This window comes from Capra hircus, chromosome 18 (assembly GCF_001704415.2).
Source record: "Capra hircus breed San Clemente chromosome 18, ASM170441v1, whole genome shotgun sequence".
Classification (NCBI taxonomy): Eukaryota; Metazoa; Chordata; class Mammalia; order Artiodactyla; family Bovidae; genus Capra; species Capra hircus.
In genome coordinates this window covers 21626579-21646299 of record NC_030825.1, presented here as the reverse complement: position 1 = coordinate 21646299, position 19721 = coordinate 21626579, and the positions used below count along the sequence as shown (strand labels likewise).

Here is a 19721-nt window from a genome sequence, read left to right as displayed (position 1 = left end):
GTCCCCTTCTCCTCCCACCTTCAACCTTCCCCAGCATCAGGGTCTTTTCAAATGAGTCAGTTCTTCTTATCAGGTACGGGGTCGCAACGAGTTTGACATTGCTGAGTGTCTGAGCACACACAAGTACAGTAAAACATTTTTGTAAGCAACTATAACAAAAACTAGGAACAGCTAAAACACATAAAAGGGCCCACTATGAGAAAGGGAAATTTAACAGCATCGCTTTGTTGTTGTTGTTTACTTAATGAAAAGACCCTGATGCTGGGAAAGACTGAAGGCAAGAGAAGGGGACTGTAGAAGATGAGATGGTTGGAATATATCACTGACTCAATGGACACGAGTTTGAGCAAGCTCTGGAGGATGGTGTGCTGCAGTCCAAGGGATTGCAAAGAATCAGACATGACTCAGCAACTGAACAACAAAAGTATGGATACAACATAATTTAATCAATTCTTATTGATAGATAGTTTATTTGACTGAGCAAATGGACAAGTTGGTAAGTTGTGTTCTGACTCTTTTGCGACCCCATGGACTGCAGCCTGCCAGTCTTCTCTGTCTATAGGATTTCCCAGGCAAGAATACTGGAGTGGGTTGCCATTTCCTTCTCCAGGGAATCTTCTTGACCCAGGGATCAAACACACGTCTCTTGTATTGGCAAGCAGATTCTTCACTGAGCAACTTGGAAGCCCCAACAAGACAGATATTGGTATAAAATTTCAGCCTCCTACTATCTGTGTTTTTTTTTGGGGGGGGTGCACTGTGAGATTCTTGATATCAAGAACACTTTTTAAATTCTTTAGTTTTGAAGTATCTCATTTTTTTTTCTTTTCTTAAAATTTATTTTTTAATTGAAGGATAATTGCTTTATAGAATTTTGTTGTTTCCTGTCCAACCTCAACATGATGTTTCTCATTTTAAGTTGTCAATAAATGTTTTTCTACTAACTAGGTGACCTTGGTTGATCCACAGTCTAGTTTAAGGATTTTTAATACTTTCATCAACTTTTATAATTTATTAGTATTTATAACCACATCATAAAGGTCTAAAGAGATTTATTATAGCATTTTATCATACCCCTTTAAATAAACTGTTCTAAAAAGTAATTTCTAATACCCCTAGACTTTAAAAACCAAAGTTGTTTAAAAACGATTAATGAAATTAAGAAGACAGCCTAGTCACAGAGTTAAATGGAAAACTGCAATTAAATGTTTAATGAGCTATGTGCATTATTGGTTATTAAATTAGCTTAAAACATGACCAATGGGATGTGAAATCTGTAAGTTTTCTCTAAAATGACAATGCTCAGGACCTTAACATTTCATGCTAAACCACACTATACATTATATCTTTGTATACTTAAAGATATTTCAAGTATAAAAATTTTCACTTTTGGTTTTGTGATTCAGTGTACATTAGCTACTTTATACAAATGCCAGAACCAAAAGAAAACAGACGTAATTGTGCATAAATACTGTAACACTAAATGAATGTACAGGTTGGGAGAAGAATCATAGAAAGTCAAAACTAAAGGTCAATACTGTATAATGGTTTTAGTAACATTTGAAATGAAAAACCCTTGCCTGGATTATGGGTGGCTATTCACATTCATTTCTCTGAAAATGTCTTTAGTTTTTATTTCTTTAAAACATGTGAATACAAAGCAAATATCATAATCAAATGACACATGTGAAATAAAGACTCCCATTTCAGCCATTCTTGTCATTTAGACATTATTTTAGACTGTATATGGAAAACTTTTTATCTGTTATTGATTACCTATCTTTCATTCATTTTTAAAATTAAGTTAAAAATTAATTTAAAAATTATAAATTAAAAAATTCTGTACTTAATAAAAGATATTTTATGGAGTATTACTCAGCCATTAAAAAGAATACATTTGAATCAGTTCTAATGAGATGGCTGAAACTGGAGCCGATTATACAGAGTGAAGTAAGCCAGAAAGAAAAACACCAATACAGTATACTAACACATATATATGGAATTTAGAAAGATGGTAATGATGACCCTGTATGCGAGACAGCAAAAGAGACACAGATGTGTAGAGTGGACTTTTGGACTCTGAGGGAGAGGGAGAGGGTGGGATGATTTGGGAGAATGGCATTGAAACATGTATACTATCATGTAAGAAATGAATCGCCAGTCTATGTTCGATGCAGGATACAGGATGCCTGGGGCTGGTGCACAGGGATGACCCAGAGAGATGGTATGGGGAGGGAGGTGGGAGGGGGGGTTCATGTTTGGGAACTCATGCACACCCGTGGTGGATTCATGTCAATGTATGGCAAAACCAATACAGTATTGTAAAGTAAAATAAAGTAAAAAAACAAAAAAACAAAAAAACATAAAGAATATGCACTGGTAAAAAAATAAATAAATAAATAGAAGATATTTTAAAACATACCAGTACTCAGAAAATATATTAACCTATGTATACCTTTCTGAAAATCTCTTGAAGAAACACTCCAGAATTTGAATGAAGAAAGATAAACATGTGGTATATAAGTATATGGTGACAGTATAGCTAGCAAAACTTGTTAAGTTTAAACGATCATGGCTAACACGGCTATAAATTGTTAAGGATTTAGAAAATAGAAGGTACAAAAGGTAAAATCATATGAATTGTGAAATATTTTGTTCTAGTTCTATGAAAAATGCCATTGGTAATTTGACAGGGATAGCACTGAGTTGACTGCATTTGGCAGTATAGTCATTTTCAAAATACTGATTCTTCCTACCCAGGTACATGGAATATCTGTTTATGTTGCCTTTGATTTCTTTCATCAGTGTCTTAAAATTTTCTATACACATTCTTTTGTCTTCTTAGGTACGTTTATTCCTAGATATTTTATTCTTTCTGTTGCGAATGGGATTGAGTCCTTAATTTCTCTTTCTGATTTTTCATTGTTAGTATATAGGAATGCAAGTGATTTCTGTGCATTGATTCTGTATCCTGTGACTTTGTTAAATTCACTGATTAGCTCTAGTAATTTTCTGATAGTTATCTTTAGGGTTTTCTATATATAGTATCATGTCATCTGCAAACAGTGAGAGCTTTACTTCTTCTTTTCCAATCTGGATTCTTTTTCTGTTATTTTTTTCTTCTCTGATTCCTGTTGCCAGGACTTCCAAAACTTGAATAACAGTGGTGAGAGTGGACACCCTTGTCTTGTTCCTGACCTTAGGAGGAATACTTTCAGTTTTTCACCATTGAGAAAAATGTTTCCTGTGGGCTTATCATATATGGCCTTTACTATGTTGAGGTAGGTTCCTTCTATGCCCATATTTTAAGAGTTTTAATCATAAATGGGTGCTGAATTTTGTCAAACAGATGGCTAGCAAACACATGAGAAGATGCTCAATATCGCTCATTATTAGAGAAATGCAAATCAAAACTACCATGAGGTATCACCTCATACCACTTAGAATGGCCATCATCAAAAAGCCTACAAACAATAAATGTTGGCGAGAGTGTGAAGGGAACACTCCTGCACTGTTGGTGGGAATGTAACTTGATACTGCCACTATGGAAGACGGTTTGGAGGTTCCTTAAAAAACTAGGAATAAAATCACCATATGACCCAGCAATCCCACTCCTAGGCATATACCCTGAGGAAACCAAAGTTGATAAAGACACATGTACCTCAATATTCATTGCAGCATTATTTACAATAGCTAGAACATGGAAGCAATCTAGATGTCCACTGACAGATGAATGGATAAAGAAGTTGTGGTACATATACACAATGGAATATTACTCAGCCTGAAAAAAGGAACACATTTGAGTCAGTTCTACTGAGGTGGATGAACCCAGAGCCTATTATACAGAGTGAAGTAAGTCAGAAAGAGAAAGATAAATATTGCATACTAACACATATATATATGGAATCTAGAAAGACGGTACTGATGAATTTATTTGCAAGGCAGCAGTGTAGAAACAGATATAGAGAAAGACTATGGACATGGGGAGAGGGGAGGAGAGGGTGAGATGTATGGAGAGAATAACATGGAAACTTACATCACCATATGTTAAATAGATAGCCCACGGGAATTTGCTGTAAGTCTCAGGGAACTCAAACAGGGGCTCTGTATCAACCTAGAGGGGTGGGATGGGGAGTGAGATGGGAGGGAGGTTCAAGAGGGAGCGGGCATATGTACACCTATGGCTGATTCATGTTGATATTTGACAGAAAATAACAAAATTCTGTAAAGCAATTATCCTTCAAAAAAAAAAAAGGTAAAACTAAGTCAATCATCCAGAAATAAATTTCCACATTATTGCAACAAAATCTGGAAGCAGGCAGGGGACAAAAGCTTTTGAAAGGTCTCATCTTATTTGGGAAGTGAAAGGTGAAGATACTGTTAAAATTTTAACAATCCAAGGAAATATAGGTTCACATATGTTTGTTAGAAATTTGTGTTAAGTATTAGTAGAATCAGAATGAGAAGCTCTAAAAGCTGACAGGAATAAGAGAAAAAAAATTAGAGCTAGGAGCTAGTTCTGATTCAGGGGAGCTAGGGAACCCCTCCAATTCTGTAGCACAGAAAGTCTCCTGTCTGAAGAGCAGTCTATGGATCTGTGCTGTTGTGGGAATCAGTAAGGGCACAGGCAGAAGGAAAATTATCCTTCTGCCTGTGCCGAAGCCCTAAATAGACATTTCTCCCAACAAGACATATAGATGGCCAAGAGGCACATGAGAAGATGTTCAACATTTCTGATTATCAGATAAATGCAAATCAAAACTATAATAAGATATCACCTCATACCTACCAGAATGACTATCATCAAAAAACCCACAAACAATAAATGGTGGAGAGGGTATGGAGAGAAGGGAACCCTCCTACACTGTTGGTGGGACTGTAAATTGGTACAGCTACTATGGAGAACAGTATGGAAGTTCCTTAAAAAACTAAAAACAGAGTTACCAGATGACCCTGCAATCCCACTCCTGGGCATATATCTAAAGAAAAACATGATCTGAAAAGATACATATATATATATATATATATATATATACACACACACCCCCCAATGTTCACTGTAACACTGTTTATAGCAACCAAGATATGGAAGCAACCTAAATGTCCATCGACAGAAGAACAGATAAAGAAGATGTGGTGGATATATACAATGGAATATTACTTGGCCATTGGAAAGAGTGAAATAATGCCATCTGCAGCAACATTGAGGGACCTAGAGATTGTCATGCTAAGTGAAGTAAGTCAGACAGAGAAGGAGAAATATCAAATGACATTCCTTATATGTGGACTCTAAAAATAAAGGATACAAATGAGCTTACTTACAAAACAGAAAGAGACTCACAGACTTAGAGAATGAACTTATGGTTGCCAGGGGGAAGGATGTGGGGGAAGGGATAGTCAGGGAGTTTGGGATGGACATGTACACACTGCTATATTCAAAATGGATAACCAACAAGGACCTATTGTATAGTATAGGGAACTCTGTTCAATGTTATATGGCAACCTGGATAGGAGGGGAGTTTGGAGGAGAATGGATACTTGTGTATGTATGGCTGAGTCCCATGGCTGTTCACTTGAAACTATCACAACATTGTTAATCAGCTATATCCCATACAAAATAAAAAGTTCAGAAAAAAATAAAGTTACACAGAATAAAAATTAAAAAATCCCCCTGGAACTAATAAGTGAGTTGAGCAAGGTTGTAGTATATAAGATCAACACACAAAAATCAACTGTGTTTCTATACACTAAAAACAAGTATATGGAAACTAAACTTAAAACACAGTGACATTTATAATCATGTCAAAGAAAATAAAATACTTAGGCACACACTTAACACAACATGTTCAGGATCTCTATGATGAACGTAAGTGTTAGGGGGAGGAGATGGCAGATGTAGAGTAGAATGCCAACTAAAAATTGCAGGAGCATTGGAAACAGAGAACTACTCACTGACAACAATCATATAGAAGGCTGATTTAGGCAGGAGTTGTCAATGGATTCTAAAACTGGTAAAATTTGATATGCAGAAAGTATACTAAGTATCAGAATACCTCTCCACAAAACACTAATCAATTATAAAGGGGGAAAAGTTAATTTAAGGTGGGAAAACTAGCCATCCTCAAGATGACCAGATGATCAAGGGTATCATCATGGTGGTGGGACAGGGCAACATCATGTGTTTCTTGATATGATGCTTTGAAAGGCCACAGCATAGGTCCCGCCAAATTCCATGTAGTGACGTTTCTGCAAAGAATGTGTAGGCCTGTATTCTTTAAAACTGCTAAGGGCATGAAAACGAACTGTTCCAGACTGGAGCAGATGTGACAGTAGTATTCCTGAACAGACTCTGGATCAGAAAGGAAAAAGCCACTGGTGGGACAGCTGGCAAAATTTGAACAGGGTGGTTGTGTTGTACTGAAGGTGATCTCTCTGCTTTGGAGAGTTGTTACACAGAAGCATGTTTTACTGTTTGGAAAATGTGCACTGACAGAATACAAAATCAGATGGTAATACTTAATAATAAAGCATATAAAACAAATACTCACCAATGACTTTAACAAAATAAGCATCTGCTTCAAAGTTATTTTTTAGGGTATGGATGGCAAAATCACTCTTTGTCCCTTTGCTTAGTACTACAATGTCCAAGATTCCCTGGAAAAAACATAAAAATGGTAAGAACAAACTACTGGACTGACTGAAAAAAAATGATGAAAATGTATGACATGTTTATCATGTAAAAACAGACCTTACTTATTCAACTTGATATTTTAAATAAAAATACTATTAAAAATATAAAACCTAGAATATTAAATATAAATAAAATTTTAAAAAACACCTATAATTTAAATCTCTGAAGACAAATGTTACTCTTCTGTATTTCCTTTCAGGCATATCTGCATGAATTAATAAAACTTATTTCTCTATTCTTCACGGTGCTGGGTCTCTGCTGCCGTGTCGGCTTTTCTCTCACTGCAGGCAGCCTGCACACCACAACCACTCTCCAGTTGCATGCGGTGTCCAGGCTTCTCATTGTGGTGGCTTCTCTTGTTGAGCACAGGTTCTAGGTTGTGTGGGTTTCAGCAGTTGTGGCTCCCAGGCTCTAGAGCACAGGCTCAGTAGTTCTGGCACTTGGGACTAGTTGCTCCACAGCAGGTTGGATCTTCCCAGATCAGGGATAGAACCTATGTCTCCTGCATTGGCAAGAGGATTCTTTACCATTAATCTACTATGGAAGCCCCATGCATTAATTTTTAAAGGCCTTTGACATGGACTACTGAAATGTTTCCAATCATCAGAGAAAGAAGGTAACTTTTTATTTGCGCTGCTTCTTACCTTTTTTCCTAAACAAGTGGAAAGCTTTGCTAATTTAATTGGGGGTAAAAAAGGTGTTCATTTAAACTTTCATTCTGCTAACTCTTTATGAGGTCAATCATTTATCCTATCTTTTCACATTAGTTAGTTAGTGTTAGTTACCTAGTCGTGTCTGACTCTTTGCAACCCCATGAACTGTAGGCCGCCAAGCTCCTCTATCCATGAGATTCTCCAGGCAAAAATACTGGAGTGGATTGCCATTTCCTTCTCCAGGGGATCTTCCCAACCTGGGGATCGAACCTAGGGCTCCTGCATTGCAATTGTTAAGAATTTAGAAAATAGATTCTATTTTCTAAATAGAATTCTTTAGAAGTGGATTCTTTACTCGAGCTACAGGGAGGATCCATCTTTCACGTTAGGTTTTTTTTCCTCACATTGTTTTTTTTTTTTTTCTGTGAATTGACTTAATCATGTTGTTTTTCCAGTGGGAGTTTCTGGTGACTTGTATCAGTTTGAATAAACCCTTTTCACGTTATGAATGTGGGCTTCCCTGGTGGCTCAGATGATAAAGAATCCACCTACTATGCTGGAGACCTGGGTTCGATCCCTGGGTTGGGAAGATACCCTGGAGGAAGGCATGGCAACCCACTCCAGTCTTCTTGCCTGAAGACTCCCTAAGGACACAAGAGCCTGGCGGACTACGGTCCACGGGGTGGCAAAGAGTCGGACACGACTGAGCAACAAAGCACAGCACAGCCTGTTATGAATGTGAGCTTCCCAGGTGGTGCTAGTAGTAAAGAATCTGTCTGCCATTGAAGGAGATATAAGAGACACGGGTTTGACCCCTGGGTTGGGAAGATCCCCTGGAGACAGCCATGGCCACCTACTCCAGTATTCTTGTCTGGAGAATCCAATGGACAGAGGAGCCTGGCAGGCTACAGTCTACAGGGTTACAAAGAGTTGGACATGACTGAAGCCACTTAGCATGCACACACGCATGTTAAGAATGTTAATCATTTAACTCTTCCATAGCTAATTTAATCTCCTAGGTTTAGATGCAATTTTAAATTTCATTTATGGTTTTTTTAATGTACAGAAATTAAAAGCTGATTTACAGTTAATTCTATTGATTTTTCCTCTTGTTATATTTTTACCCAATAACTTTTATGCTTGGAAATTGCTTATAAAAAGTGAATCAATACAAGAGTTGGTAGCAGAGAGACAGAGGAAAACAAGGACCTGGAAGATACTTGTAATTGAAGATCAGCCTCCTACAAAAGCCAAACAAAACCAACGGGGTTAATGTCGGACATAATTGTCCTGATGGAGATTTAACTTTTTAAAATAATCAAGTTATTTTACAACGATATATTGTGACATATTAACTCTGGAATTTAATGCATTTTTATCAGAATTTACTTTTTCCCCCCAAAACTGGCTTTTGACATTAGAAAGAAGAAAACCAGGACCCTGTTTGCCTTTACCAGGGCACCTGGAACAGAGGACAGTCATAAGAATCTGGGGCAATAGATGCCACCTCTAGCTCACAAGGTTAAGAGAGAGAGCACACTGAACTCATTCTTCTGTGATCCTGCTCAGGGTTAAGGGTCTGTCATCTGTCGGCTGTTGTTCTCTCTACTTGGGCACATGCACAATTGCCATGAGCATAATTCTCTAGTGGTTTCATCTAAACAGGCATAAAATGAGATAAAGACGCTTTCATATTTCACTGTTCTGATCAGCCAGTGGTATCAATTAATTTGTTCTTTCTGTCATTTAACATTAAAAGGGGTTTTCTTTAATTAACTCGTTTGCTTTCATTATCTCATCTATTGTCTGGTTAAATAGGGTGATGTGAAAGTGAGACAAGGTAGAAGGCAATTAGATTCCAAACACACAGAAGAGCTCTGAACTCACATCTTCGTAAATGTCAAAGAAGGTGGCAACCACTGCATCTCTGATTTGGTTTAGGTCCATCAGCTCCCAGTAGACTTTAAACATACGATGCGCCCCCTCACAGCTTGCATTAGTACAAGGGACATTCTCCAGTAAAAAGGCCTGCTGATTGCTGTGAGACAAAGGAGAGGTATTTCGTTAATAAAACATATCAATGCTGACTAGCATCAGCTGTGCTGTATATCCTAGAATCAAAGAGATGGTAAATGGTCTATACTGAAGAAATATGAAAAAAACTCAATGTCTTAATAATTGCTGTCCCGAAACATAAAAAGATTAAGTTGTTGGCTATCCGTTTTCAGCCTTTGGCAAAAGTCCTCAGGTTAGTCAGTTGTTGGCCTCTCTCTTCTTTTTTGGTTCCCAAGTCTATCTCTCTGCTCTCCTTTGCTGCTCCACAGCCAGTGAACCCATGTTTCATTTCTGAGTTCCTGGACACTGTCATAATCCCTTTAGTAGTAGCTCAGTTGCTACGTCGTGTCCGACTCTTTGCGACCCCATGAATTGCAGAACGCCAGGCCTTCCTGTCCATCACTATCTCCTGGAGTTCACTCAAACTCATGTCCATCAAGTCGGTGATGCCATGCAGCCATCTCATCCTCTGTCGTCCCCTTCTCCTCCTGCCCCAATCCCTCCCAGGATCAGTCTTTTCCAATGAGTCAACTCTTCGCATGAGGTGGCCAAAGTACTGGAGCTTCAGCTTTAGCATCATTCCTTCCAAAGAAATCCCAGGACTGATCTCCTTCAGAATGGACTGGTTGGATCTCCTTTCTCCAAGGGACTCTCAAGAGTCTTCTCCAACACCACAGTTCAGAAGCATCCATTCTTCAGTGCTCAGCCTTCTTCACAGTCCATCTAGCATTCATACATGACCACTGGAAAAACCATAGCCTTGACTAGACAGACCTTTGTTGGCAAAGTAATGTCTCTGCTTTTGAATATGCTATCTAGGTTGGTCATAACTTTTCTTCCAAGGAGTAAGCATCTTTTAATTTCATGGCTGCAGTCACCATAATCCCTTTAGATGTGTATAATTCCTCAGGTGAATATTTGCATTTTAACTGGAGATTCTTGACATCCCTAAGTCTTACAAACCCAAAGCAGTAAGTCTACAATGATAGAATTTTAGCTTCCCAGATGGATAGTAGGCTGAGCACCTCTCAGATAAAAGATAGAAAAAAAAAACTATTGTATTTTGCATAGCTATGAAGTCCTCCCTTTTGAAAATCTTACTCTATAGGCAATGTGCTTATAAATTTGGATTTTCGAATCACATTACCTGGATTCAAATTATGTTTCTGTCATTTAGCAGTTATGTGACCTTAAAAAAAGTTATTTCACCTCTTGAAGACTCAGATTCTTATTTGTAAGCTGAGCAATAAGGACTTACAGAATTGTTATAAAAAACAAATGAAATACTGACTGCAAAGCACTTAGAACAATTTCTGCCATTCAGTTCAATCTTAGTAAAACTGTTTATACTATCACCACTCTTATTTATGTAGTGCAACACTATGCCATGTAAAAACATTTTCTCTAAATACAGAAGTAACTTTAGTAAATAGATTATACTCCTGTATTAGACAATTTCTAATATTTACATTCCTTCATGTCCCTTTATGTTACATAGAAAATAATAAGCTAAAAGGCTTAAATTTTATTACTGTTCAATTCTCTCTAATAATTATTTTAAATAAAACTATCAAGACAGACTTCTTTTTTCATGTGAAAATATTATTTTGGGTATTACTTTGGGTTTGAGCATTTTAGAAAAGAAAGTTCTATTGTAAGAAAGGTAAATTTTTTAGTGTTCATGAAAGTAATGAAACACAAGCAAAATATTCATTTGATATACTTAATATATGACTGGCTTCACATTATTTTCCTAGTTAAAAAACTTTAACACAAATAGTTTAAACTTACAGATTATAACATTTACATGGAAAATTTTGAGGTGGCTTTGATCAAGACCTAACATATAATAATGTTCTTCCACTAGAAGGAAAAATAATTTCTACTTTGTCTCCTGTCTAATAAGTGATTTTAAAATTCTATTTTGTAATGTTAGGTTAGGTGCAAAAGTAATAGTAGTTTTGGACTCTGGATTTTAAATCATTATAATTAGGCTCAAACACATCTTTATTAATAAAAACAGGAGCCATTTCAATCAAAACATTTTTGCCAACAAGAAATAAGTTTGCTCACTCCTGTAGCACAAAAATCAGCGCTTTGGCATCTTTTCTGACCATAATGCATTAAGATTAGATCTCAATTACAGGAGAAAAACTATTAAAAATTCCAACATATGGAGGTTGAACAACACACTTCTGAATAACCAACAAATCACAGGAGAAATCAAAAAAGAAATAGAAATATGCATAGAAACTAATGAAAATGAAAACACAACAACCCAAAACCTGTGGGACACTATAAAAGCAGTGCTAAGAGGAAAGTTCATAGCAATACAGGCATACCTCAAGAAACAAGAAAAAAGTCAAATAAATAACCTAACTCTACACCTAAAGCAACTAGAAAAGGAAGAAATGGAGAACCCCAGAGTTAGTAGAAGGAAAGAAATCTTAAAAATTAGGGCAGAAATAAATGCAAAAGAAACAAAAGAGACCATAGCAAAAATCAACAAAGCCAAAAGCTGGTTCTTTGAAAGGATGAATAAAATTGACAAACCATTAGCCAGACTCATCAAGAAGCAAAGAGAGAAAAATCAAATCAATAAAATTACAAATGAAAATGGAGAGATCACAATAGACAACACAGAAATACAAAGGATCATAAGAGACTACTATGAGCAATTATATGCCAATAAAATGGACAACGTGGAAGAAATGGACAAATTCTTAGAAAAGTACAATATTCCAAAACTGAACCAGGAAGAAATAGAAAATGTTAACAGACCCATCACAAGCACAGAAATTGAAACTGTAATCAGAAATCTTCCAGCAAACAAAAGCCCAGGTCCAGACGGCTTCACAGCTGAATTCTACCAAAAATTTGGAGAAGAGCTAACACCTATCCTACTCAAACTCTTCCAGAAAATTTCAGAGGAAGGTAAACTTCCAAACTCATTCTAGAGGCCACCATCACCCTAATACCAAAACCTGACAAAGATACTACAAAAAAAGAAAACTACAGGCCAATATCACTGATGAACATAGATGCAAAAATCTGCAACAAAATTCTAGCAATCAGAATCCAACAACACATTAAAAAGATCATACACCATGACCAAGTGGGCTTTATCCCAGGGATGCAAGGATTCTTCAATATCTGCAAATCAATCAGTGTAATTCACCACATTAACAAATTGAAAAATAAAAGCCATATGATTATCTCAATAGATGCAGAGAAGGCCTTTGACAAAATTCAACATCCATTTATGATAAAAACTCTTCAGAAAGCAGGAATAGAAGGAACATACCTCAACATAATAAAAGCTATATATGACAAACCCACAGCAAACATTATCCTCAATGGTGAAAAACTGAAAGCAGTTCCCCTAAAGTCAGGAACAAGACAAGGGTGCCCACTTTCACCGCTACTATTCAACATAGTTCTGAAGTTTTGGCCACAGCAATCAGAGCAGAAAAAGAAATAAAAGGAATCCAAATTGGAAAAGAAGAAGTAAAACTCTCACTGTTTGCAGATGACATGATCCTCTACATAGAAAACCCTAAAGACTCCACCAGAAAATTACTAGAGCTAATCAATGAATATAGTAAAGTTGCAGGATATAAAATCAACACACAGAAATCCCTTGCATTCCTATACACGAATAATGAGAAAGTAGAAAAAGAAATTAAGGAAACAATTCCATTCACCATTGCAACGAAAAGAATAAAATACTTAGGAATATATCTACCTAAAGAAACTAAAGACCTATATATAGAAAACTATAAAACACTGATGAAAGAAATCAAAGAGGACACTAATAGATGGAGAAATATACCATGTTCATGGATCGGAAGAATCAATATAGTGAAAATGAGTATACTACCCAAAGCAATTTACAAATTCAATGCAATCCCTATCAAGCTACCAGCCACATTTTTCACAGAACTGGAACAAATAATTTCAAGATTTGGATGGAAATACAAAAAACCTCGAATAGCCAAAGCAATCTTGAGAAAGAAGAATGGAACTGGAGGAATCAACTTGCCTGACTTCAGGCTCTACTACAAAGCCACAGTCATCAAGACAGTATGGTACTGGCACAAAGACAGACATATAGATCAATGGAACAAAATAGAAAGCCCAGAGATAAATCCACACACATACGGACACCTTATCTTTGACAAAGGAGGCAAGAATATACAATGGAGTAAAGACAATCTCTTTAACAAGTGGTGCTGGGAAAACTGGTCAACTACTTGTAAAAGAATGAAACTAGATCACTTTCTAACACCACACACAAAAATAAACTCAAAATGGATTAAAGATCTAAATGTAAGACCAGAAACTATAAAACTCTTAGAGGAGAACATAGGCAAAACACTCTCCAACATAAATCACAGCAGGATCCTCTATGATCCACCTCCCAGAATTCTGGAAATAAAAGCAAAAATAAACAAATGGGATCTAATTAAAATTAAAAGCTTCTGCACAACAAAGGAAAATATAAGCAAGGTGAAAAGACAGCCTTCTGAATGGGAGAAAATAATAGCAAATGAAGCAACTGACAAACAACTAATCTCAAAAATATACAAGCAACTTATGCAACTCAATTCCAGAAAAATAAACGACCCAATCAAAAAATGGGCCAAAGCACTAAATAGACATTTCTCCAAAGAAGACATACGGATAGCTAACAAACACATGAAAAGATGCTCAACATCACTCATTATTAGAGAAATGCAAATCAAAACCACAATGAGGTACCACTTCACACCAGTCAGAATGGCTGCGATCCAAAAATCTGCAAGCAATAAATGCTGGAGAGGGTGTGGAGAAAAGGGAACCCTCCTACACTGTTGGTGGGAATGCAAACTAGTACAACCACTATGCAGAACAGTGTGGAAATTCCTTAAAAAATTGCAAATAGAACTGCCTTATGACCCAGCAATCCCACTGCTGGGCATACACACCGAGGAAACCAGAATTGAAAGACACACATGTACCCCAATGTTCATCGCAGCACTGTTTATAGTAGCCAGGACATGGAAACAACCTAGATGTCCATCAGCAGATGAATGGATAAGAAAGCTGTGGTACATATACACAATGGAGTATTATTCAGCCGTTAAAAAGAATACATTTGAATCAGTTCTGATGAGATGGATGAAACTGGAGCCGATTATACAGAGTGAGGTAAGCCAGAAAGAAAAACACCAATACAGTATACTAACACATATATATGGAATTTAGAAAGATGGCAATGATGACCCTGTATGCAAGACAGCAAAAGAGACACAGATGTGTATAGTGGACTTTTGGACTCAGAGGGAGAGGGAGAGGGTGGGATGATTTGGGAGAATGGCACTGAAACATGTATACTATCATGTAAGAATCGAATCGCCAGTTTATGTCTGATGCAGGATACAGCATGCTCGGGGCTGGTGCACGGGGATGACCCAGAGGGATGTTGTGGGGAGGGAGGTGGGAGGGGGGTTCATGTTTGGGATCGCATGTACACCCGTGGTGGATTCATGTCAATGTATGGCAAAACCAATACAGTATTGTAAAGTAAAATAAAGTAAACATAAAAATTAAAAAAAAAATTAAAAATCAGCACTTTGGGAACTGACAAATTCTTGGAAAGCCTTTTCTGCCTCCTGCTGTTTGTGGAAGCATTTTCCCTGCAAAAGGTTGTTGAGATGCTTGAAGTGGTAGTCGACTGGCGAGAGGTCAAGTGAATATGGCAGATGTGAAAAAACTTCATATTAGTTCAACTTTTGAAGCACTGGTTGTGCAACGTGTGGTCAGTCACTGTCGTAGAGAATTGAGCCCTTTCTGCTGACCAATGCTGGCTGCAGTGTTGCATTTTCTGGTGCATCTCATCAATTTGCTGAGCAAACTTCTCAGGTGCAACGGTTTCGCTGAAATTCAGAAAGCTGTAGTGGATCAGATTGGCAGCAGACCACCAGTGACCATGACCCTCTTTTCAGTTCAAGTTTGGCTTTGAGAAGTGCTTTGGGGCTTCCTCTCAGTCTAGCTATTGAGCTGGTGGACATTGGCTGGTGTATAAAATCTGTTTTTCATCACACTTCATAATCTGATTGAGAAAGTTTGTTGCTGTTGCCTAGAGTAAGAGAAGCCGACAGTTGAAAACAATTTTTTGGTTTGGGGCCAGCTCATGAGGCACCCACTTATTAAGCTTTTTCACCTTTTCAATTTGCTTCAAATGCCAAACGATCATAGAATGGTCAATGTTGAATCCTTCAGCAACTTCTTGTGTAGTTTAAAGAGGATCAACTTTGATGATCCTCTCAGTTGGTCATTGTCAACTTCCAACGGCCAGGCACTGCGCTCCTCATCTCCTTTGCAAAACTTCTTGAACCACCACTGCATTGTGTGTTCATTAGCAGTTCCTGGGCCAAATGCATTGTTGATGTTGCGAGTTGTCTCTGCTGCTTTACGACCCATTTTGAACTCAAATAAGAAAATCGCTCCAATTTGCTTTTTGTCTAACATCATTTCCCTAGCCTAAAATACATATAGAATAAACAGCAATATTTGATTAGCAAAATACATAAAGCAAGAAATGCACATTAGAATGATGTATAACATAACCACATGTATTTAAGAATATATTCCACCATCAAATGGCAAAGTTCAACAACGCAAAACTGCAATTACTTTTGCACCAGCCTAATAACTTTTTACAGGTATTTACTCATCCTACCTTTCTAGCTAAACAATTTTACTATATATTTCACAGAAATGAAGACTACTCTATTTTGTTATTAAATAATGTTAAAACATGAGAACCAGTGATAAAGGTGACTTTTCTTTTCTCTTTCTGGATACGCCATGCAGCTTGTGGGATCTTAGATTTCTGACCAGGGATTGAACCTGGGCCCATGGCAGTGAAAGCACTGAGTCTTAACCACTGCAGAGCCAGTGCAGCCTTTCTACAATCTTCTGTGACCAATGCATCACACTGGTAACATTCTGAGTGAGCACTTGCCTCTGGTTTCCCTTTTCAAAATGGGGATGCAAGGATTTCATTATTATATTACAACTCTAGCCATAGTTTCAAATACACAATGTAACCTGCAACAAAAACTCTAATTGCAGTTGAATAATTTAATATGTTATTTTAACTTCTGATATGAATTTGCAAAGATCATAAATGCTGTGTATCACAGTTCTTGGCTAAATGCTCACTAAACAGGTTTGTCTTGTATTCAGCAACATGCGGTCTGAAAAATTTCAGTTTTTTTAAGCTCTACTGAGCCCTATAGGTAAAGCCCCACATCTATAAAAATAAAATTCCATTTAAGCCCAGGAAGACACAATACTGATTCATTAGGTTTGGAAACCCTTGTGGGGAAATGGTCTTGCTTCTTTGAGTCAATTGCTCTATGTATTTTGGCAATTACACAATTACAACCAATATAACTTAAAAAAAAAACTATTGCAAAAGTTATTATAAAATTCAAGCAATAGAGACATTAAAAAAGTTGAGATCTTTTCTTTCCAGGGATAATCACTGTTGACAATTTAGTGAGCATCTTTCCAAACCTTCTTCTGGGAACATAGAAAATTTAAGTACATATATCCTTCAACAACAACAACAACAACAACAACAACAACAACAACAACAACAACAACCAATTCCAATTGAGTTCTACTATACGTATGATTCTGCAATATTTTTCTTTCTACTCAGTAATATAGCATACACATGGGGAAAAAGGATACAATCTGAATGAGGACTTTTGATGTCTTTTTTGAGAATTCCCCAGAGAAGTTGTACCAATTTATATTCCTTAGCAGCAGCACATCTAGCTGCCTGTTTCCCCACATGTGTGTACTTTTCAATGCTTACTCCATTATATAGCTAAGTTATCATTCGGTTTTAACACCCTGCTACTGATAATCAGGTTGTTTTCAACTGTTCCCCATTACACACACACACACACACACACACACACACACACACACACATTATTTTTCATTGAGAATTTGTATAAGGGTTTCCAAATAAAGTCATCTAGTCAAAAGATATGCATATTTTAAATATCAACAGGTAAAGCTAAATGGTGTTCTAAACAATGTACCAATTTATACTTCTTATACAAGTATATCTTTCTTATCCTAACAATATTAGTAACACTGCTTATTTTTGCCAATTGGGTAACTGAAAAATTATCTCACTTTCCTGATTATGAGAGATGCTGAGTATTATCTTTACGTTTATTATCTATTCATATTTCAAGAACTGGCACTTTTAAAAATTATTGGTATTTAGATCTCTGATTGTTAAGAGCATTGGCCCCTACCTGGGATTCTCATATTTTTACTTATAAAATGAGGGTAAAAACAGTACATTACCTAAAATGGCTGTTGTAAGGATTAAAGGAGAAAATAAATGATAAATGGTTTATGGTTTAACATAGTGCCCAGAGCATAGCAAAGAACACTTTCAATATCTGCTGTTATTATTATATGTGATGTTATTACTCTGATATGTTCCAAACATGTCACCCCAGCCTTTTATTTTGCTTTCTAAGGCATGGTTTCTTTAACTAAATGATTAATAATACATGAAAGTGAAAGTGTTAGTCACTTAGTCGTGCTCGACTCTGTGTTACACCATGGACTGTAGCCTAACAGGCTCCTCTGTCTGTGGAATTCTTTAGGCAAGACTACTGGAGTGGACTGCCATCATCTCCAGGGGATCTTCCCAACTCAGGGATCAAAACTGGGTCTCCAGCATTGCAGGCAAATTCGTTACTGTCTAAGCTACCAGGGAAGCCCTATAATAATACATATATATTCATTTATGCCAATATTTTTCTTATGTACTATAATAAATGTTAAAGAAAATCTATCAGGGAGATAGAAAAAAACACCAGAGTATGTGCATTTACAAAAATGAATGTAGAGCAGTGAAAATGTGAAATATGCAGGCAAATTTAAGTTATTTAAGTCTCTTTAAAGATAATTGATAATTAAACAACACAGTGTAGTGTTAAGATATTGTTGTTTGTCGCTAAGTCATATCTGACTCTTTGCACCCCCATGGACTGTAGCCTGCCAGGCTCCACTACCCATGGAATTTCCCAGGCAAGAATATTGGAGTGAGTGATCAGGTCCTTGTTCAGGGGATCTTTCCAACCCAGGGAACGAACCCTCATCTCCTGTGTCTCCTGTACTGGTAGGTGGACTCTTTACCAGTGAGCCACCTTGAAGGCCTGTTAATGATATTTTGTTGTTCAGTTGCTCAGTTGTGTCCTATTCTTTTCAACCTCATGGTCTGCAGAACACCAGGCTTCCCTGTCCTTCACCATCTCCTGGAGCTTGCTCAAACTCATGTCTATTGAGTTGGTCTTTCCCAGCATCAGGGTCTCTTTTAATGGTCAGGTCTTTGCATCAGGTGCCCAAAGTATTAGAGCTTCAGCTTCAGCATCAGTCCCGCCAATGAATATTCAGGACTGACTTCCTTTAGGATTGCTTGGTTTGATCTCCTTGAAGTCCAAGGGACTCTCAAGAGTCTTCTCCAACACCACAGTTCAAAAACATTAGTTCTTCAGCACTCAGCCTTCCTTATGGTCCAACTCTCACATACATACATGACTACTGGAAAAATAGTCATGTGCATAGCTTTGACTATATGGACCTTTGTCGGCAAAGCAATGTCTCTGCTTTTCAATATGCTGTTAATGACATGAGCAGATGTAAAATACAAAGTTTCCTCAAAAAACTAAAAACTGAACTACCATATAGTAATCCCACTTCTGGATATATATTGAAAATAATTGAAATCAAGAACTCAAAGAGAGCTGAACTCACATGTTTGTTGCAGCAAAAACAGTCAAGATAAGAAAACAATGTAAGTGCCCATTAATGGAGGAATGAATAAGGAAAATGTGGTATACACATACACTGGAATATTAAGCCTTAAAGAACAGAAGAAAATTCTGCCATTGTGACAACATGGATGAACCTAGAGGACATTATGCTAAGTGAAATAAATCAGATGCAGAAAGACAAATACTGTATGATATTGCTTATATGTGGTATGAACTTACAGAAACAGAGAGTGGAATGGTGGTTGCCAGTGGCTGAAGGGTGGGGGAAATGGGGAGATGTTGGTCAAAGGGCACCAACTTTCAGTTATAAGATGATTAAGTTCAGGGGATCCAACGTATAGCATGGTGACTACAGTTAATAATACTATGTGCTGTGCTGTGCTTAGTTGCTCAGTCATGTCCAACTCTTTGAGACCCATGGACTGTAGCCTGCCAGGCTCCTCTGTCCATGGGAATTCACCA

General features: G+C 37.1%; 1 protein-coding gene across 1 annotated transcript in view; it reads right to left on the bottom strand.

Annotated features, from left to right (window-relative positions):
• Positions 1 to 19721, bottom strand: part of ITFG1 (integrin alpha FG-GAP repeat containing 1) — a 294559-nt gene that overhangs the window by 74673 nt on the left and 200165 nt on the right. Inside the window, exons 11-12 of the mRNA XM_005691951.3 lie at positions 9232 to 9382; positions 6549 to 6654 (exon numbers count right to left, since the gene is read on the bottom strand). Coding sequence (XP_005692008.3) covers positions 6549 to 6654; positions 9232 to 9382 — 257 coding nt within the window. The remainder of the gene's footprint in view (positions 1 to 6548; positions 6655 to 9231; positions 9383 to 19721) is intronic.